The sequence below is a fragment of the Aricia agestis genome, chromosome Z (genome assembly GCF_905147365.1).
Source record: "Aricia agestis chromosome Z, ilAriAges1.1, whole genome shotgun sequence".
Lineage (NCBI taxonomy): Eukaryota > Metazoa > Arthropoda > Insecta > Lepidoptera > Lycaenidae > Aricia > Aricia agestis.
The window spans coordinates 26,961,451-26,984,195 of NC_056428.1; the positions used below are offsets into that span (position 1 = coordinate 26,961,451).

The window sequence follows — 22,745 nt, forward strand, 5'->3', positions numbered from 1 at the left end:
CACACTACACAGCTGTATTGATTTAAGGGGTACCAGGGTTTTTTTATAAAAGCTTTTGACACCAATTTTGTTGACATCGCGCGCTATAAACTGAAGTCCACGCGGACGAAGTCGCGGGAAACAGCTAGTTATAGTTATACTAGCTGTTGCCCGCGACTTCGTCTGCGTGGACTTTAGTTTATAGCGCGCGGTGTCAACAAAATTTGTCAAATTTAAAAACTTTTTAAAACCCTGGCAAGTGGTACCCCTCTTAGGGCCGCGCTACACCGGAATGGCAGCGCTGAAAGTGCTCGCCTCGCCGCTGCTATTCCGGTGTAGCGCGGCCCTTAATTAATCAAAATACCCAAAAACAGCTGTGCAGTGTGCACATAATCTATATTAATATTATAAATGCGAACGTATCTCTGTCTGTCTGTCTGTCTGTCAGTCTCGCTTTCACGCCAAACGCCAAAAGTATCTCTGTCTGTCTGTCTGTCTGTCAGTCTCGCTTTCACGCCAAACGCCAAAAGTATCTCTGTCTGTCTGTCTGTCTGTCAGTCTCGCTTTCACGCCAAACGCCAAAAGTATCTCTGTCTGTCTGTCTGTCTGTCTGTCTGTCAGTCTCGCTTTCACGCCAAACGCCAAAACTTCCGAACCGATTGTAATGAAATTTTGTATACAGATAGTCTAAAGCCTGAGAAAGGACATAGGCTACTTTTTTTACTGGAAAAAAAGGGTTGTAAGGGGGTGAAAATGCGTAAATTTGTTCAAATTAAGTTAGTTCCAACAATTCATAATAGATGGCGCCGTGAGTCTTCTACATCGCGCTGACGCTTGCTCAAAAGTCTTTCTATAAGACGTGGTATCATCTTACATTTAAGTTTCGATTTTTTTCGATTGTTATATCTATTCTACGGTATTAAATAACTCAGTACTTTATCTGTGTGTGACGTAACCTTAAATCTATCAATGATAAATAGTTTATGGGTAAAGTTGTGTAATTGGAGGGCTAAATAAGCTTTAAAATTTGGCATAAAATATAAAGTTTTATAAAAAAAAATGAAATACTTATTGTGTGCACACTGCACAGCTCTATTGATTTAAGGGGTACCAGGGTTTTTTTATAAAAGCTTTTGACACCAATTTTGTTGACATCGCGCGCTATAAACTGAAGTCCACGCGAACGAAGTCGCGGGCAACAGCTAGTACATAAAATATGTTTAAGATTTTTGAAATTTTATTTTAATACACATCCAAGACCCAGGAAAATTGAAAACTTTTTGTTCCGCCTGCGGGACTCGAACCCAGGACCCCCGGGATGAGCGCTGGCCACGCGCAATGCGAATTCATTTTCATCGAAATTTTCATGGAAATAAGATATTTTCCCACATCAAAATGTAGCCTATGTCCTTTCTCAGACTCTAGAATAACTGTATACAAAATTTCATTGCAATCGGTTCAGTAGTTTTGGCGTGAAAGCAAGACAGACAGACAGACAGACAGACAGAGATACTTTCGCATTTATAATATCAGTATGGATTAAACATCATATTCTAACGTATTAAAAACTATAAACAAAAACATACTAACTAATAAGTATGATTAGTTCTATGTTACAATAAAGTAAAAAATAAAACGCCATCTGTTGAATCGTATTAGAACTAAAATGTTCATTCCATCAATATATTTCTGGATTTTTTATAATATTATACATAAAATATGTTTAAGATTTTTGAAATTTTATTATAATACACATCCAAGACCCAGGAAAATTGAAAACTTTTTGTTCCGCCTGCGGGACTCGAACCCAGGACCCCCGGGATGAGCGCTGGCCACGCGCAATGCGAATTCATTTTCATCGAAATTTTCATGGAAATAAGATATTTTCCCACATCAAAATGTAGCCTATGTCCTTTCTCAGACTCTAGAATAACTGTATACAAAATTTCATTGCAATCGGTTCAGTAGTTTTGGCGTGAAAGCAAGACAGACAGACAGACAGACAGACAGACAGACAGAGATACTTTCGCATATATAATATTAGTATGGATTAAACATCATATTCTAACGTATTAAAAACTATAAACAAAAACATACTAACTAATAAGTATGATTAGTTCTATGTTACAATAAAGTAAAAAATAAAACGCCATCTGTTGAATCGTATTAGAACTAAAATGTTCATTCCATCAATATATTTCAGGATTTTTTATAATATTATACATAAAATATGTTTTAGATTTTTGAAATTTTATTATAATACACATCCAAGTCCCAGGAAAATTGAAAACTTTTTGTTCCGCCTGCGGGACTCGAACCCAGGACCCCCGGGATGAGCGCTGGCCACGCGCAATGCGAATTCATTTTCATCGAAATTTTCATGGAAATAAGATATTTTCCCACATCAAAATGTAGCCTATGTCCTTTCTCAGACTCTAGAATAACTGTATACAAAATTTCATTGCAATCGGTTCAGTAGTTTTGGCGTGAAAGCAAGACAGACAGACAGACAGACAGAGATACTTTCGCATTTATAATATTAGTATGGATTAAACATCATATTCTAACGTATTAAAAACTATAAACAAAAACATACTAACTAATAAGTATGATTAGTTCTATGTTACAATAAAGTAAAAAATAAAACGCCATCTGTTGAATCGTATTAGAACTAAAATGTTCATTCCATCGATATATTTCTGGATTTTTTATAATATTATACATAAAATATGTTTAAGATTTTTGAAATTTTATTTTAATACACATCCAAGACCCAGGAAAATTGAAAACTTTTTGTTCCGCCTGCGGGACTCGAACCCAGGACCCCCGGGATGAGCGCTGGCCACGCGCAATGCGAATTCATTTTCATCGAAATTTTCATGGAAATAAGATATTTTCCCACATCAAAATGTAGCCTATGTCCTTTCTCAGACTCTAGAATAACTGTATACAAAATTTCATTGCAATCGGTTCAGTAGTTTTGGCGTGAAAGCAAGACAGACAGACAGACAGACAGACAGACAGACAGACAGACAGACAGACAGACAGAGATACTTTCGCATTTATAATATTAGTATGGATAATTTAAGAGGACTTTGGCCGACTAGCCGACTAGCCGATTAGTCGGTTCCTCGAGTGCATCACGTATTTTTTTAATTATTATGTTGTTATCACGGACGTAAAAAAAATACGGACGGATCGCCATTAAGAAATGAGTGAAGCACCCTTAATAAGCCCAGGCGATCATATGTACACATCTTGCACAAACACTCGCACTGTAATAAGCCGATCGTACCGCCATTACGCAATTAGACTGCATCGCGGTGACACATCTTTGTCATTCATAAATAAAAATAAATATGCCATCTTGTGTTGTAAAATGGTGCAAGAACAATACAACCTTACACAAAAAACATCAAGGAATAATATTTCATAGGTAAGATAACATATTTTTAAAGTATTTTGATAAAATAATGTAAATATTAATTCAACTTCAACAGGTCAGTAATGTCCATAACAAAGTGGGGAAATTTTCCCCAAACCGGGGAAAATTTTAAATTATTTTTAAATAATCAAATAATTAATTTTATTATCTTTTATTAGTGTCATGTAAGTATTTAGCATACTATTGACCAGTAATTAGGCAGGAATACAATAATAGGGGTGTAGACAGTAAACGAAATCTAATACAAATTATTGTTTTTTTGAGAGTTTGTATTATAGAATTACCGAAAATGGACATATTTTACTTAATAACTTTATAATATTTTTTATATTTAATAAGTGATTTTTTTTATTGAAATAAGAGTGTATTTATTTTTTATACATATTTTTAGGTGTAACAAAATACTTATGTACTATCAGAGAAGTTGATTCCTATGCAAATCGGGGACATAAGTAGTTTGGTTGCGTTACGTCAAACCCAGCCGACAGATCACAATAATTTATTAACATTGAATTGACATAAGTATTCGACCAAATAACGTTGGTCTGTCAGTTGCATGGGAATCAACTTCCTTGATGGTACATCTGTAAAATAAATATATTTCCTAAAAATAGTCTACACCCCTATTAATTTCTTAATTTACAAAAGTGGATATAACTGTTGTTTGACGACCTCTGTGGCTCAGTGGGTAGCTCAAGCCGGGGGTCGCGGGTTCGAATCCTGCCGACGGAACAAAAAGTTTTCAAAGTTCCTGGGTCATGGGTGTGTATTAAATATGTGTATCATATAATAAAAATCTTAAATATTTATGTATAGTATAACAGTATTAAATATATTTCCGTTGTCTGGTACCCGTAACACAAGTCCTTCAGGTACTTAGCACGGGGTCAGACTGACGTGGTGTGAAGCGTCCATAGATAAAATTGTTGTCTTAGATTTCCTTCAGTAGTAGGGGAGGGAAGGTGCTATTGGTGTAGTCACCCGAGCGTCATTGAGACCTAGTAGGAATGAAAATATTGAATGGACCTCTAGACCAGGAATAAATTTAACACCATGTTAGGTGATTTGATTTGACGTTAGCGCATGGTAGAACTCTCGATAGCTCTAACAGGTCGTTAACTGATTTAACAAGCCATTATTTATTTAACATTACTTGATTGTTTGATGAAACGGGTTACGGGACTTAAGTATCTTATATCTTTTCGTATACCTACAGGTTTCTTATATAGGTTTCGGGGGCGATAAATCTGTCTAGCTAGGAATTATTTTTAGAAAATGTCATTTTATTCGTGTTTTATCGAATACCGAGCAAAGCTCTGTCAAATAGCTAGTAATAATTTTATTATTGTAAACGTTTGTACATAATCATTATTACTAATAATGTTATGTAAATAATATACTTCTCTGTACGTAACATGTGTTTTTTTCTATCTATAGTGTCATAAAAATAATATTTTCATTATGACATCTTTAACAACCGCTTACATTTCTGAAGCGAAAAAAATATAAAAATATGTTTAAGTATAAAAAATACATTTAACTTGTCTGAGTTTACAAAATTTAAAAGTAGGGAAATTTATGATTTATATGGCAACCCTCATATCACGCACACGTCCTACACGGGCGGCCATAACTAGGCTTCACTCGTGATTAGAGAAGGTTACGTCCGTACTTTTTTTACGTCTGTGGTTGTTATTAAATAAATGTCGTAGATATTTATTTACTTACAAGCAAGTAATTTCAGAAAAAAATAAATTAATTTCAAAACAATCAAGGTTTCTCTTAAATGTAATATCAATAATAGTAAACTAATAAGAAGCCGGATAGTCGGCGCTTTTTGCTGACTATTCGCCGACTAGTCGCTGACTACAAAAGTGGCCGGATAGTCGGCTTTACCGACTAGTCGGCAACTCGGCACATCTCTACTTGATAGTAATAAAAAATGTTTTAGGGATTCCTGATTAATAGTGTTTCATCAAATAGTTATTTCAAATTCTTTTTTTTTGTTTTAAATGTGGGCTCATTAAACTCTGCTCATTAGTGTATTTTTCAAAGTAGTTTTTGTATTTAAAATGTTTTTCATTTAGGATAAAATGCCGCTCAGTATAAAAAATATATTGCCAAATATTGAAAAAAATGCAGGACGTAACATGACACTCAAACAGATATTAGGCCGCTCAAATATTATGAAGCTGCTCATTTTCTGAAGCTGCTCAATCAAATTAATTTAAAAAAAAATATGAAATCAATTATAATTATGCTATAAAGAATGATTTATGAATTTTAGAAATGTTAAATTATATATTAAATAATAATAATATGTACTCACTACTCATATTATAGTCATATACTTACTAGGGATGGAGGCCTGGTGTCTTAAAATACAAGCAGGACACTGCTTAGTTTGAGACTCCAGTCTCCCCACAAATACTGAACTAAATATTTGATTGTTATGATATAAATGTAATATTATTATTGTGGTGAGAGAATAAATAAATTATTATTATTATTATTATTATTTTGTATTTTAAGTAACTCAAATAAATATTTGTAAGTTGCTGTACTGTTAATTTCTCATCACTCACAGTCAGTCGCTCACTTAAGGCCGTTCCCAATATTTGATATATCTCTGGTTTTGCTCTACTAGAGATAGGAATTATAGCTCACATTAGACATTAGAGACATATATTTTATGTCAATTCAATGTTAGCTGCGATCGGTTGTATGTCAAACCAGAGATAGATTGAATATTGGGAACGGCCGTTAGTAATACTATAACCTACGAATAATAAAAACTAAGGAAGAGTAACTCCGTCAAAAAAAGTGCACCAAAAGGCTACAAAATGTGACCCGAATACATGCATATTTATGCATGTGTTCGGTACACATTTTTCGTGTATATACTCGAGTGACATTCAACCAGGTTGACATGACAATTTTGTCAAACTCATTTTACAATTTGTTTACATAGGTTTGTTTACTTACTTTTTAAGTAGCTCTTTACAATATTTTTGTTGTTTAAATGCGTAAATGCCCTGTGAAATGGTGTAGAAGTCATACAGATACGACTTTTAATACAGGAATAACCTTTCATCTGTAACTGAATTGTTTAAAATTATGCTTAAATTATTTAAGTTGGATGCTAGGGTATTTGCGTAAAATTAAGCTGGTCTCTTTGTGTTTGTCTTATTACATTTACATGTTATTCTAAAAGTTCAATAATCAAAAAAATAATATAATCACAAAATTTTTACAAAGTCGCCATGGACAGTGTTATGCAAGATGTAACAATTTAATCATAAACGAAATTTTAGGGTTTGGCTGACATTATACTAAATACGTTATAAGATGATATGGGTATTCTCATATTTCTTGTTACGGATTTTTTTACAACAAAACAAAAAAAAAAACATAATGTAATAAATTACGTTCAATCGACAAAAACAAATAAGTATTTCCTTTAATATTGTAAATGAACAAAAATAAAAAACTGCTAACTGTTATTATAATATTATATTGATTGTGAGTTATAAGTACAAAATTTACGTAAGTTTTTAATTTCAATTCTGTAATAATTTAGCACATAGATTTTTGTAATCTGAAAACGTCTTCTCTAGGTGCTCGGACAGTTTTAGATTTGCCCGAGTCGTACAAGGTTTGTTCATAATTTATTACACGTAAATTATAATTATTGTCGATGTCTTAAGTATCAGAGGAAAATATTTGATTTTAAAATAATAATTACGTGCTCGTTTCTTCGTGATAGTAGATATGTGCTTGGTGTATACTGTATAATACTATCCGCTTTTGACAATTATTTGTTTTATAACTATGACAATGACAATAACCGCGCAGGCTGTCGTCCGGCGCGCATTATTATGATACGTTACCACTTACCTGGGATACGACCTTGGCCAAAATCTGAATTGTCATATTTTAGTGTTCGAAAAGGAGCCTAATTTAAAACTGTTGAAGTATGGGAGTTATGTTTCCTTAGTTTTTATTATTCGTAGGCTATAACCCAAATTAATCAATTTGGACACTTAAAACTGTAATTTACTGTCACTTGATTAATTACTACCCATTTGTTAATTTTGTAAGATAAAGCTCTACAGGCACATCCGCTAAGAGATTTCCCATCAGCGTGATAGTATAAAAAATATAAATTTTATTAACCTACTCTCCCTTTAAAAATAAATTGTTAAAACAAACATTTTTCTATTAAATATTTCTTTGTATTATTAAATTTTATATGGTACAGTTGTATCCCTGACGTAATTTTTTAGTGTTCATAAACTAATAGCTACAACGGTACAGTTGCAGTTGGCTTGGATTTCTTTCAGAATAAAAATTTTAATTAGTAGCTAATGTGTAAGCTTACACTTAGTTCATTAATATAAGTAAATACTGTTAAGCAATGTCTCATTTTAAATATTGCAGGTTTGTTCCCTCCTATCGGGAAACAAGTATGGGACATACAGATGCCGTGGCAGCCTATACCGGTGCACACCAGGCCGGAACAACTAGATGAAGTGTTGGCAATGAAAAGACCGTGCCCACAATACAATGTGGAAATGGACAACTATTTGGCCTCACCACCCTACCTCAATATGGTCAAGAACCATGAAAAACTTATGACGTGAGACATTTTTAATTGATATTTAAAAAATAAAGTAGAATTTAGCTACTGCTAACACTGCGACTTTCTAATATATTCTTTTTAATATATTCATCAGTTAAAACGAGTCCTGAAGATGACGAGTACTGCAAGTAAAAATATACTAACGAATTTTGAACTAGCAATAAGCATAAATTAAATTCTATGTAAAATAAATTGTGTAGCTATTGAGTTAGGTGCCGCTTGGGAATTGATGGGTTAAATCAGCCTTTCCCAAAGTGGGCGATAACGCCCCCTTGTGGGCGATAACGCCTCCTTGTGGGCGCTAAAGGCCTTTAGGCCTTGAGAAAAAAAACGAGGGCGTTGTGGAGACTGTAGAGGCTTTAATTTAAAAGTAGGTGAAACAAAAGGGGCGCTAAATTTTTTTTTTCTCAAAGTGAGTGGTAGACAAAATAAGTTTTGAGACCCCTGGGTTAAACTCACGTGTTATTTTAATAAAAATTTAAACAATCCCAGTATACTTTATGTTTTCAAGAACTAATTCTAAATTAAAATGCTAAATTACATAATAATTATGTTATGTTATCATATAATGGGCATTGTCCAAAAAAATCATGTACTTTTTATATATTTTTTTCGTTAAAATAGGGTATTTTAAGAATATAAATTAAATAATTTTGAAATTCATTGGCTAGTTTTTTCTCAATAAATTTTTAAAGTTTCGCTCTGACGTCATCATCGGCCGCCAATTGACCTCTGCATATGTTTTAAATTCCCTTTCAATCTTATTTATAATGGCTGGTTCGTCAAATGCAAGTTCTCATTATGTGAAAGCTGATACGAGAAGCTTAAAAAAAGTTCGAAACGTAATGTTGGTCGAATTTATTGCTAATTTAACGCCATTGAAGGTCAAATAAAGGTTAAACGTATTTGTTAAAAAATATAATTAACTAATGGGTATTTTTTTCGTTTATATACAGAAAAACGATCACTGACCTTATTCCTCGAAATGTTTTTGTAATGAGCAAAATTAAAAAAAAAAATGGACAATCCCCATTTAGCATTTTAATTTGATCTGGGATTCCCTTTGCATCATTGAATTTTAAGTACTTTATACCTATTCCTGTTATAATGGATCATACATGTTTTATGAGTCTTTAAACATTTACAGTTAGTGCGCGTTGTTTCTGGAAATATAATATGAAAATAAACTTTATGTAATTGTAATTACTACAGAACCTAAAAATGCTATAGCGTTAGCGTTTAAACAAATAAAATATCTTAATTTCAGTTACCTCAGCACCTACGTGGGCATGGAGGTAAAAGACTTCACAGACATAATGCTGATCTACAGCTGCTTGAACATCGAGAAACTTTACAATTTCGAGCTGCCGGCCTGGACTGCAAAAGTCTTTCCGGAGCCTCTCCACCAGGCTGCTGGACTCAGGTATAATACTTGACCATTTTGTTAATGTGTTTTTTTATTTTATAATTTTCCCATCCCCTAAACATAGTCTGGTTTTTTGGGTTCCGTAACCAAAGGGTAAAAACGGGACCCTATTACTGAGACTTTGATAACTGTCCGTCTGTCTCCAGGCTGTAACTCAAGAATGGTAATAGCTATATAGTTGAAATTTTCACAGATTCTGTATATCTATTGCCGCTATAACAACAAAAACAAAGAAAAATAAAATTAATATTTAACTGGGCCCCCTATACAAAAAACGTGACTTTTTTGGTCATTTTGCTCTATATCAATAATGGCAACAGGTAGGTACTTGAATTTTTGTCAAAACCCTTAATTATATGTGTACTTTAATATTAAATAATAATATTACAATAAAACAAAAAATTAAGGGGGACTCCCATACAAAAAACACAATTTTTGGCCTAATTTTGCTCTATGATGGTACGGAACCCTTTGTGTGAAAAGCCACTTGGCCGATTATTTTTTATATTGTTATTGTTTTATTTCTTTTCGCTATTTTTTGTCATTTTTAAAAGTGGTTTTAATTGACGAGGACTTAGGTTCACGCCAATTTTTGGTGTAATATCCTGAGATGGGGCGCACTTACTGGCTCATCTGTTGGGCTCCTAAATGCGCAAAATACTAGGACATTTTCCCATCTATCTATAATAATCTAGTTGACCCATTCACCGCCGCACCGCTGCGCCAGTCGCAGTGGGGGTTGTTAGGTTAGATTAGCCGTTTTCATTAGAGCCACAACGGGAATTTCGCGATGTGGATATTTTAACTCTGACCACATTAGCTATTTTTCCGCCCATTGAGCATTTTCGATCTTTGAGCGAAACTTTTATGTAACGTGAAATATTAATTATGTATGAAATATTAATCAACTTATTTGATACTACAATATAGTATCCCACCAAAACATAAAATGTAAAAGGAGCCAAGCAAAGTATTGCATGTAGCTTTAATACTTCTGTCGTAAAAAGTTTTCAGATCACATTCAACCCAAGCCTTCAACTTATTTTGTAATTTAAATCAACATTCAGTAAATGTAAATGTATTGCCAAGCCACTATAATAATTATTATAAAATAAAGAAATCTATTGATACATTTACTGAAGGTTGGTTAAATTACTGAAGGAAGGTTAAATTACAAAATAAGTTGAAGGCTTGGCTTGAATGTGATCTGAAAACTTTTTACGACAGAAGTATTAAAGCTACATGCAATACTTTGCTTGGCTCCTTTTACATTTTATGTTTTGGTGGGATTTCATTTCTTTTTTGAAGGTTTTTTTTTCTTTTCGGGACCGGGGCAGGGGACCCTATGATTAATAAAATAAGCCTTCGCTGTCTGTCCGTCGTCCATCCGTATCCAGGCTGGATCTCGAAAACCGCAATAGCTAGATAGTTGCAATTTTCACAAATTATGTATTTCTAGTGTCGTTATAAAAGCTAATAGTCCAATTAAAATAAAATAAATTATTAATATAATACCTAAAGCCTCATACAACAAACGCGATTTTTTTCCCGTCTTTTGCTCTATATCCATAATGGTAACAGTAAGATTTTTGAAAATTTCAGAAAATACTCAACTATGTATTAAATTTAATAATTAATAATAAAAATTAAATAAACTTATTATTTAATTTGTATGGGAGCCCCATACAAATTTACGATACGGAACCCTATGTACGCCAGTCCGACTCGCACTTGGCTGTTTTCATAATTTTTTTCTATCTTTCATTGTGAATAAAGATCTATCCGGGTATCAAATTTCAAGGTTCTAAGTCTGCTAGAAGTACCTTTGAATTTTGATGATCTGTCAGTCAGTTGAGTGACAAAATGTAGTAACTTTGACCATCTGTAACTATTAAACTATTTATCGAAATTTTATGTAATTTAGAGGTTAAGCTAGTTTTAGTACTTGCTCCTAGTGACCGAAATTCTAAATCCCTAGCTTTGTTTACATCGAAGATAAAGGGGGTGTGAAAAAGCAGCGAACCGCTTCGAGAAAAGTATGGTACGGCCGTGCCTTTGCTAAAAAGCTTGGCTGGGGCACTGCCGTGCCCCCAGATTTCCAGGGTAAACGGAAATAACGAGTAGGCCGACTTAGAAGTGATCTCGAAATTGATACGTGCACGTAGAATCGGCTTAGATCTAAAATCGGCTGGCGCGCGCCGTACTAATTTGTAAAAAAGTGGTACTCGCGGTTGCGCCCAGCTCGCCTAGATTAGCCCGTTTGTTTGAAGTAGGTACTCCTTAGTTCTGTCTGCTCTGGTATTTCTTTATTAACGCCTCCGTGGTCCAGTGGCTTAGAGCGCGGCTCTTGACTCGTATGTCGTGGGGTCGATTCCCGCGTTGGAGACATGTTATTTCCAAGTTTGGTTAGGACAATGCAGGCAGATCACCTGATTGTCTGATAAGTAAGATAATTCATGCCTCGGATGGGCATTTAAAAAGTCGATCTTGCGCCTGATCTCACGCCAGTCGTGTCGGTCTTCCGTCCTACTGGGCTGTGAGAGTAAAGTAATAGGGAGAGATCTTGTGTGTGTGCGCACACACTTGGGCACTATAAAATTACTTCTGCTTAACGGGCCTGATTTCAATAAAACCGTCCGTCCGTCACCGAAATCGGTGAGGGAGGCTTGACGGAAAAAGTTGTAACGACACGACACAAAAGTGTCGGCCGACACTTTTTTAGTACCTGCGAAGTAGGGGCAGAGGGCGTTGATAGTCTTCCTGGGCGTCAACAAGATGGCGATTTTGTTATAACTTCCTTCCATCCGGGTGTCCCTTGACACCTCTCAAGTTTTATTATTTCGTTGTGCCTTCTCGGTTCCAGTTTCTCGGTGTCGGCGGCGACGCCTCGCCTGGCGCGGCTGATAGCCGGGCCGCTGGTGCAGCAGGTTGTCCGCGCGATGGCCGACGTCATATCCGGGGGTCGCCGCCGCCTCATGGTCTACAGCGGCCACGACTTCACCGTCGGCACGCTGCTCACAGCGCTCGGTGTATTTGACGACGTATGCCCGGAGTATACCGCTACCGTCTACTTGGAGTTGATAACGAATGCGACGGCCGGTGAGCGACAATATTTTTTGCGGATAATGTACAGTTCCAGAAAAATTGTACCTCAAAACGTATAGTTTATTATTATACAATATACAATGTGTAACAAAACTGATAATAGTAGTTTAGGGGGTGTAGTGTGTGTGTGTTCCTGACATAGAATTAACTGTCAAAGTACTCGTAGCAGAGCTGAAAGAGTAAAAATTTTTTCACTTTTGTATAGGAATATGCATGACGCTGGGGCGCCTGCCGATACAAATTAGAAAAAAATACTTTTTCAGCGCTGCTACTTTCACAGTGAACTCTATGTCAGCAGTCAGAAACACATACACCCCATAAAGTGTTATCACTTAGTTTTCCGTCAATCCGTTCGTCCGTTCAGTATGGTTTGACGGCGAGGCGAAAGGCGATACGGTGACGATCCCTTTCCCTTTCCCCGCAAGGCACTCGCGACTCCGTACGTAGCTGGTGTAGACGGGTGACGGTAGTTCTTGAGGTGACCCGTTTGCCATAGCTGGGCATTAACTCGTTAATCCGTTAATCGTTAATTAACGAAGCTAACATTTTTTTTAACGGATTAACGAATAACGAAGTTAACTATTTGATTAACGGTGCCCAGCTATGCCGTTTGCTCCCTAATTTGATTGTTGTTGCAGCTCCGCCCGATTGGTATGTGCGAGTGTTGTACCGCAACTCTGTGGATCCGCTGAGTGATCCGGTGATGTTGAACTTGCCCGGCTGCGGAGGTCATTGCTCCTTCCACGAGTTCGTCGACCTCTACGAGAATCTCATCACTGTGGACTGGGAACGAGAGTGCTCGATAGACTATGTATGTACTATAAATTCCATACTAATATATATAATCCGAATGTCTGTGTGTTCTTATCTCATCACACTATGAGATACAATGTTTGTGACAAAACTATGGAATTGTTCAATCGATTTTAGAGTTAAATCGATATATTTTGCTTTATTCGATAGGACATATTTTGTAAATATCTATGTATTTTAGAAATATAGGGCTGAATCTGCCGCTGGCTGCTATACGCATGCTATGCGGCCTGTACTGTGCCCGTTGTGTTCTGCTTGTACCGTCGAAGAAATTGAATCATAGGCAGTTGACGGATCTACCGTCATTTGGTCTAGGGTTGTTGAGGAAGTGATTATCGATCGATCGGTTCGGTCGATCGGATGTCAGTTCAAATGTTTCTGACGGATCGCGCTCTCTCTTACATTTTGTACTGAGCCGAGTGAGCTCGAACTCGCCGGAAGGAAATTTCGGATAGTGTGCGGTGTGGCGGTCCGGCCGACGTTCAAATGTTTCGTATCAGAAATTTCGGATAATGTGCGGCCGGGCGAAATCTGTCGGCTGGATTTGACATAACGCGACAATTTTTCAGAGGTCCGCCATCTGCCTATGTGTCTAAACACGCTATGCCGAAGTTACGCGGCGTAAATTCCGCATGATTACGTCCGCAATGTATTTTAAATTACAGATGACACACTATTCCATCGCGTTCCGTCCGTATATTGTATGCGTTTGACATTGCGGGCGTAATCATGCGGAATTTACGCCGCGTAACTTGGGCCTAGTGTGTTTAGACACTAATAATCAACTTCTCTGATAGTACCTTAAGAAGAGATAATGTCCACAGGATTTAAGTCTGCTGACTACAAACTGGAGTTTAATTGCAGTGGTACTTCTTATTGCCGGAGTCCTAGCTCTCTGGGAGATCCGGAGGCAAAGAATCAAAAGAGATTGTGAAAGGTATTATTATTATTTCTTGTAAAAGCTCACCAGTTATAATAGCAAGAAAAAAAATAATTACTATAGTTTGTGCGTTCTAACATGATATGGGTGACAAATAGGAGTATAAAATTATTGTTACGAAAACATTTGAAAAATGTCATATGCATGAAACGGAACTTATTTCAATAGATATTGACTATTTGGAATCGAAATCAAATCGATAAAAAAGGACGGCCATCTTAAATCGCCGGCACCACTGAAATGTCAGTACGAAATCGATAATTTCGATTGCAATTCCTTTACGAAGTGATTCGATATTTTTTAAACTATCGAATAATTTTAGTTAGGTAACTTCTCTACTATTGTCAATTATAATGTGTCACGCATATCATCATAAAACGCACAAACTATAATTTGTAAGTAACTATCTTTTGCCCGCGGCTTCGCTCGCGTTAAGAAATATTATTATATACAAACTTTCATGCCCTATTTTAATCCCCTGGGGTTGGAATTTATAAAAATCCATTCTTAGCGGATGCCTACGTCATAACATCTACCTGCATGCCAAATTTCAGCCCGATCAGTCCAGTGGTTTGGGCTGTCCGTTGATAGATCACCATGTCAGTCAGTCACCTTTGAGTTTTATACAGGGTGTAATAAGACCACTTCCGATAACTTTGGGGTATGATTAGACTACATTTTCTGATTACGAATATGTATTTTTATTTTTTTAATTTTTAATTTTTATTTTTTTTATAATTAATACCCTTTAAACATGATAATAAACAACATAGAAAAATAATTTAAAATATTCAGTCAGACGTACAAGGTCTGACTATAATTGACAAACCATTAATACAGTAATATATTATGTAGAGAGTCACCTCTGTGGTCCAGTGGTTATACAGGGTGCAACTAACTGTACCGGCCAAATTTTTTTCAGGGCTTAGGTATCATTAGGAGAGTCCATTTAACCAATAAAACCAGGGTGTTACTTTTTTGCTATAATATATTTTATCCCAATTAAAATCGTTGCTTGATGGTCACACTGTCGCCATTCACGCACGTAGGGGAAGAGCGGGGTGAAGTGAGGGGTGGCGCCAGGGAGGCGCTGTTGCCTGTTATCAATGAATGTGTAAGCAGGATGGCGACGCATGGCGCGTAGTGACCATAATAATTGTGGTGTTTTTTAGGAAAACTTTCGGAAGCTATTTCTCAACGTTTTAGTACCGCGTGATTATAAAAGATAACATAAATGTATTTTAATTTTTATATAGGATCAATATATCAAAATTTGGCCGGAAGGTTTAATTGCACCCTCTAGAGTAGTGGTTCCCAACCTTTTTTCAAGCGGGCCACAAACATGTTTTATTCTAGGTGTCGCGAGCCGCAACATAAATTTTTTAGGGTTTAAAAATAAAGTTCTTCAAAATTTACATTATTTTGTCGGTGGGCGTGAATTTCAAAATGGTTTAACATCACGCGGGCCACAGATAAAGTCTCGGCGGGCCCCATGTGACCCTCGGGCCGCGGTTTGGGGATAGCTGCTCTAGAGCGTGGCTATTGACTCTGTGGTCGTTGGAAACATGTTATTTCCAAGTTAGGTTAGGACAATGCAGACTGATCAACTGATTGTCTGACAAGTAAGATAATCCATGCGTCGGGTCATGTAAAAAGTCGGTCCTGCGCCTGACCTCTCGCCAGTATTGTCGATCTTCCGTCTCACTGGGTTATGAGAGTAAAAGGAATAGAAAGTGCTCTTGTGTACTGCGCACACACTTGGGCGTTATAAAAATTTCTTCTGCGTAACTGGCCTGGTTTCAATGAAACCGGCCACCGTCACCGAAACCGGTGTGGGAGTCATTATTATTATTATATAATAGTATGTAATTTTAGTATTTTTTTTCAGGCGAATACCTGGTCCAGGCTCAATGGGTAAGAGCTACTTAGTTGAAGAACTAGTTAATAACCATGGAGGTACACTACAAGATAAGTTTCTTATTTAAGAGGAGATGGGATGGCAACTGGGGTTGCGTCTAACTAGCGTGATAGAAGCTGATAGATAGGTACTTAATCTTAATCATATTAAGTTATTTATTTCAAGTTTAGGTTACACAGAATATGTTATAAAATTACAATACAGTAGAACTTTCGATTTCAAAAATATCGTTAAAAAGCTTAATTTATACTAGCGCAGAGTCGAAGCGCATCGAAGCGAATTGCCAAAACGGAACATAACATATTCAACCTTAACTCCAAAGTGTTAACGCACACATTACTTTTGAGAATTTAAAAAGGCGCGTACATTCGCGCGAATGCGCCGACCAACGCTGATTAGTATCACAGAAGGAATGTGTGCGCTACGCTCTGGAGTTAAGGTTGAATTTTCTATGTTCTGTTTTTGGGAATTCGCTTCGATGCGCTTCGACTCTGCGCTAGTATAAATTGACACTTAATAAAGTAAGAAATCCAGTGGTTTAATTTTATTTAAATATTTAATTTTTTCAACCAATGTTATGTGTCGTAGTCATCTGGTTTAATCTGCAATTCGATTGAATGACTAGCGCATTTATTGAATGACAGCATTCAATCGAATGACTAAAGGATAACTCGTCAAGACGTTGACAGTGACGTTTATTGTCTTGACTCTTGAATAAAAGTCATATGGTGAAGTCGTTAAATGTGATGCTATAATTTTTTTAAGTAGCCGTTGACGTGGTAATTATAGGTAAATCCACGCTGTCATAATATTTTATTACAAATAAAATACTTTCAACTTTAAAGTTAATTTAATCGACAAAATATCAATACAGTGCTATCAGCTGTGCGGGCTGTTTGACGCCATATTTGTTTTAGTGCCTACTAGCGCCGCAGTGGGCAAAAAATGAAATACGTTCAATTACCTGACTGATTTCATGTCCGCTATCTTCAAAGGGCCATGTTACAAATCGCTAACTAGTTGGACGTTGAGTGACAATCGTTCAATCGACGTTCGGCCGAGTCATTTAATTGAATGGTGTCATTTAATGAATGCGCTAGTCATTCAATCGATCGCAGATTGAACCAGATGACTGCGACATATGGATTGGATGAAACCACTGGATTTGGTACTTAATTTTTTTAATTACTGTATTTTTGAAAACTAAAAGATTTTTTTTTCTTAAATGCAAATCAATTTTTGTTTTCTTGATTTTCTCATAATTATTTTTGTCAAAGTTATAAAATATAGTTATTGTAATGAGTAATGACTAATGTCATTAGCGAATAATGTTATAGTATAACGAATTGAGTGCGAGTATGTCATTAATCCTGTAAAACTAAGTGATATTATTACTTAGGAGTTAGGGTACGAATGGGCCCCCTATATCGAGCTCGCTGTAAAAGTACCAGCGCTAAAAGAGTAACTTTTATTTTATTTTGTATGGGAATACTCATGACGCCGTGCTCGGACGTTCGCCCATACAAATCACAAAAAATTTGCTCTTTCAGCGCTGCTTCTTAAGGACGCTATCACAAAAAAATTACAAAAATGAGCAGGTCAGTACGAATAGCGACCTTGGGTACATTAAAATAACATTCAATATCAGCGCGCCTTGTACAGTGGCGGTTACGATGCTCGCCGCGTTCTTGATAGGACGAAAATGTAGGAACAAATTTGAGAGCGTTTCTTATTTTTCTTATAAATAGAAATGTTATTTATTTTTATATTATAGATTTTGCTATTCGTAAAGGGCCTAAATAAGCAACATTTTTTTTGTATATTTATATTCCTTAGTTCAGTGTATTTAGCTATAATGGTACCTAATCAAACCCCATTTTTTTAATCTTTTGCGATTATTGTAATGGTTAAAACGTATTTATGTGAAAATTTTGTATGCCTCTATAACATTTTATGGTGTAGACGTGGATATGAATATGTTATCTTACATTTGAAACCAAAATATCCTTGCAGTGTGACTCCTAATTCTTTGAAATGGTGCCTGAAAATCGCTGATATTTGTGAAAAAATGTGATAGCGTCCTTAAGGAACAAGGTGGAAGCCGGATACATAAAGCGGCAGCAGACGACGTGTCGTCGTGACACTACTGTTTTAATATATCTATGGACGCTTCACTATTTCGACGGTTTGTATGTATTTCTATGAAACACCCTCCGCAGCTAGCGGCACTTATTTATAGAAATACATAGAAATGACGTGTCGACACGTTGTCTGCTGCCGCTTCCAACTTGTACAGTGCTCCCAAAGTGATCATGCGCATAGAAATTTTCGTAATTTTTCGTCAACGGTCGTATTTCCCGAGCCTCAGAAGACGTCGCCGCAAGCGCTATTCTAAACTTAACTTTAAGAAAAACATCGCTTTGCAGCGACATAGAGGTGCCTGACGTTGCTTGGACGTTACCATAAACGTTACCGTTCGCCGCGATGGCTTCCCGGTGAGTTATAGTACTTATTGACGGACCGGCGACAGCGGATGTCACCGGCTATATGATGTTTATTTTTGCAAAATGCAAGTGATTGTTTGGGGCTCTTACGTTTCATGGATTCGGGTGTTTTTGTGATTACGACAATTAGCGAAGATTTCCATGCGCATTATTAATTTGGGATTACTGTACTTTTAGACATAAGTAGACATAGGTTTACACCTAAATTTGAGGGCTTTAGGTCCTGCTGGGCCACGGTCTTTAATTGGAGCCACGGTTATGATGATGCTGATCTTCATTTTTGAAAATTAAATTCTTCGATCTCCTCCACGAACGTCAGGCGCTGAAATTGAAATAGAAGCAAGTACCAAGTAGTCTGTAGTCAGTATGAGTAGGGATGCAGTGTTGCCAACCCGAACTTAAAGTTTGCCTATCTTTGTTGATAAACTAGATGACGCCCGTAATTTACTTTTTGTACCTAACTTTAACTATAACTGTAACTATAACTACAATGAAAAATGTCAAATCTTTGGTTAAAGTTAAAAATGAACGCCATCAAGACGCCATATTTAACCGTAACCATAGAGCTCGGCAAGGTTTTAAATGCACGTGGCGAAAAAAGGAACTAACGCTGTCATCATACAAAAACGCAATTTTTGACAGTTCTCCTTTTCGTGTTCAACCAGCAGCGCCCCCGCCCACGTTCATTTATAACCTTGTTGAACCAGCTGTCATCTGTCAATTTCTCCGGTCAAAGTTAAGGTTAAAGTTTGAGCTAGCCTTGACTTTAACCTTAACTTTAACCTTAACTTTAAGTTTAACCACCCCTCTGGTGCAACCCGTTATATATAAATTTTGTAAAGTTAAAAAAAACTAAAAATATTTTGAATGAAATAAATAATTTTTATATTTGTATATTTTCATAGTTTTATTTGTCCTATTAACTTATGAAAATGAAATAAAATAAAATAAAATTTATATAAAATTTGTAGATGCATCTGAATCGCAACATTTAAACATTTCGCTTGCAACATTGTAAGCAATGGTTGCGCTATAAATTATATAGGTAATCCATATTCTATACAATATGATGTTCTTGTCTAACATACTGAAAAAGTCGCTCGGAAGATAAAGGCAAGGACAATAATTGTATTGTAGGGTTTCTAGCAACCACACAAAGTCTGCTTGTGTTTATCTAGTACATTTAAAAAGTAAAGGCCTTATGACCTAGCGTACTGTACACCAGCTGCTCTCAAACTTTTTTGGTGGCGGAACTCTTTAAAGAAAAAAAAAATATTTTTGACAAAACCCAAAAAAAAAAGTTTTCTTTGAATTACAGTAATTCATGCAATTTAGCATTTCAATTTAAGAGACAATGCTCCATGATATTGCAAGGACTTTGCGAAGGTTTGGGGCTGCATACTATGACTATACATCTAATGACTGTTTTTGTGTGGTTTTGGTCAAGGGGTTCACATTGTGCTATATTTAACCTCAATCATTCTTACGCCGATTTTCTCTTCTAAAGGTGCCGGTTGGCAGCGGGCAACGACACTCCTGTTTTGTATGTATTTCTATGAAATACCCTCAGCAGCTAGCGACATGAAGCTAGCGACACTTTTCATAGAAATACATCGAAACCAGTAGTGTCGCGACGACACGTCGTCTGCTGCAACTTCATGTAGCCGGCCGCCAACTTGTACCTTTAGGTTGATGTAGGTATTTCTACTATCACACTGACCATTAATTATTATTATTATTGTCCGCAAGCAGGGCATAACTACATTAGCATTAAAGAAACGCCTACTTTGCTTATAGGTATAGTTCAGGGCCTCAGGTGTTATGAAGACTAAAATAATGAGAAGAAAAACACAAATTGATTTATTACAGTAATAATAATATTTACATAAACCTTTATTTACAGTTAATGATAAAATGCAATAAATACACAGAAACAATAATAGAAATCAAGAAAATGTTTTTGTAATCAATCAAGTATAGTAGGTAACTATTAACTAATGTAGAAAAATAGTATGAGAGCACCGTTTTCAACATCACATATTTTCTTATCGAGTAAGACTAATGAGGGTAAGTTCGGACACAGGGTAAGTCCGGTTAATTCAACTTTTCACTAAATTAGTTCTTATCTAAGTGTTTTTTTGGCATATTATACGCCATACTGCACTGCAACCACAAACTATAGTACCGTATCGTAACTAGGCATAGTTTAATTTAGCGTTAATTAACTTGAATTATCCGGACTTATCCTGATTAACTTTATGTTTTATACTCCTCTCTTCTTCTGCTCAGGGTAAAGGAGATAGAGGTATAAAGTGCTGTAAAAGGTAAGTACCTAGTGTGCTCATCTCCTTATCTGTTATATAAAGGAGGGTTTACAAGGGTGACTAAAGCAGCACAACTTTGCCACATGGCGAAAGTCCATTGTCTAAATGGAAAAAAATGGCAATTTTTTGCCATTGAGGCGGTGTTTACACAGACACCCGTGTAAACCCCCTTCTAGAGATGAGCGTAGGTTCGTAGCAAGGTAATAATAATATGAAAGTTAGGTTTTTACAAAATCAATCAATTATTATTAATATTATGGTGCATAGGAATAGAATACTAGGGACAGATCCTAAGTCAAGACAAACCAGACCTGAGTCCTGACAAACTCTGTCCTAATCATAAGTCGAGTCATATTTTTCCATATACTTAAATCAGTTCGGAGTGAAATGTTTTAGGAATTAAAGCCCCAGTTTTAACCATAGAAGCAAGACTATAAATTATATAATATTAGTCATCCACAAAATATGGTAGATCAGTTTGTCAGTAATTGAACGTTAAGGAGTATTTAATTATTCAGGACAAATTATATAAAATATGTTACTTGCCGAGCATTTGTAAATTATAATTAATAATGATAAGAATTAAGCTAGATTGTTAAGCAATGTTGTACCTAGCTATAGTTAACAAACATAAGGTTTTTGAAAGAATATAATGCTAATTTTTAAAAGGGTTTTGTTTTATTAATAGTGATTTCTTTGCCATTAGAGAAAATAACTGTAGAGTTTCAGATTACAATTAATAATAGTCTTAAAATTAATATCACCTATTAGGTACTTTTATTTTACTTATTTATGCATATTGCAGTAACTCGATTATCATAACATTTTCAATTAATTATATTCCTATCTAAGCAAAGAGATTCGTAATGTTTAACATATAAAGCTTCTTGATTATTTATCTTTGCTGTACTTCTCCGTTGGATCTGAAAAAAAAAAACAAAAAATTGTTAAGAAGATTTGTTTCGAGTTTCGACATTATTCGTAATAAACATCACTCACGAGCTTCAAGGTATTGCAGAGGTATTGGCAAATTTTATACTGACACCAATCTCTTAAAAAGTTAAGTACGGTCTCGAATCTTATGCGCTGACTGCTGCAAAGTAGGTATACCTATATCTATTAACGTACCTACTTAGTTTACAAAACCTACGTGCATATTTTATTGTTATCAACAAAAACAAATAATATGACAGTTAATTCAGCACTCTCACAATAATTAGGAATTTATCGCAAAGGGTTACCAGGGATGAAGGATCAACAACATGATATGAATAATGAACCAACGACTTAACGATTTTTAAAATGCAATAAAACTTACGAAAAGTGTATACGTGATTAAAAATAAACAAAATTGTTTTTTTTTTTATGAAATAAGGGGTAAACGAGCAAACGGGTCACGAAAGCAACTACCGTCGCCCATGGACACTCGCAACATCAGAAGAGCTGCAGGTGCGTTGCCGGCCTATTAAAAGGGAATAAGCTCTCTTCTTGAAGGTTTGCTGGTCGTATAGATCTGGAAATACTGCTGGTGACAGTTCGTTCCAGAGTTTTACAGTGCGCGGCAGAAAGTTACGAGAGAAACGCACGGTGGAAGACTGCTACTTATCAAGGTGATGAGGCTGGTATATTAATTTTCGCGTGGGACGATG

At 35.9% G+C, this 22,745-nt stretch overlaps 2 protein-coding genes across 6 annotated transcripts in view; one reads left to right on the forward strand and one right to left on the reverse strand.

The window, feature by feature from the left end:
• The window catches only part of LOC121739200 (lysosomal acid phosphatase-like), a 28,530-nt gene extending 11,909 nt beyond the window's left edge, over positions 1-16,621 (forward strand). For 2 of the 3 annotated variants that reach the window (XM_042131549.1, XM_042131550.1), the window contains exons 3-8: positions 7,865-8,063; positions 9,334-9,489; positions 12,356-12,591; positions 13,236-13,408; positions 14,235-14,347; positions 16,239-16,621. In XM_042131549.1, coding sequence (XP_041987483.1) covers positions 7,865-8,063; positions 9,334-9,489; positions 12,356-12,591; positions 13,236-13,408; positions 14,235-14,347; positions 16,239-16,335 — 974 coding nt within the window. In that variant the 3' untranslated portion in view covers positions 16,336-16,621. The remainder of the gene's footprint in view (positions 1-7,864; positions 8,064-9,333; positions 9,490-12,355; positions 12,592-13,235; positions 13,409-14,234; positions 14,348-16,238) is intronic. The other variant, XM_042131552.1, reaches the window with a different exon arrangement.
• A 5,096-nt stretch (positions 16,622-21,717) lies between these two features.
• Positions 21,718-22,745, reverse strand: part of LOC121738398 — a 106,113-nt gene continuing 105,085 nt past the window's right edge. Inside the window, exon 21 of one of the 3 annotated variants that reach the window (XM_042130415.1) lies at positions 21,718-22,019. In XM_042130415.1, the coding sequence (XP_041986349.1) occupies positions 21,992-22,019 (28 nt within the window). In that variant the 3' untranslated portion in view covers positions 21,718-21,991. The remainder of the gene's footprint in view (positions 22,020-22,745) is intronic. The other 2 variants (XM_042130416.1, XM_042130417.1) reach the window with 2 other exon arrangements.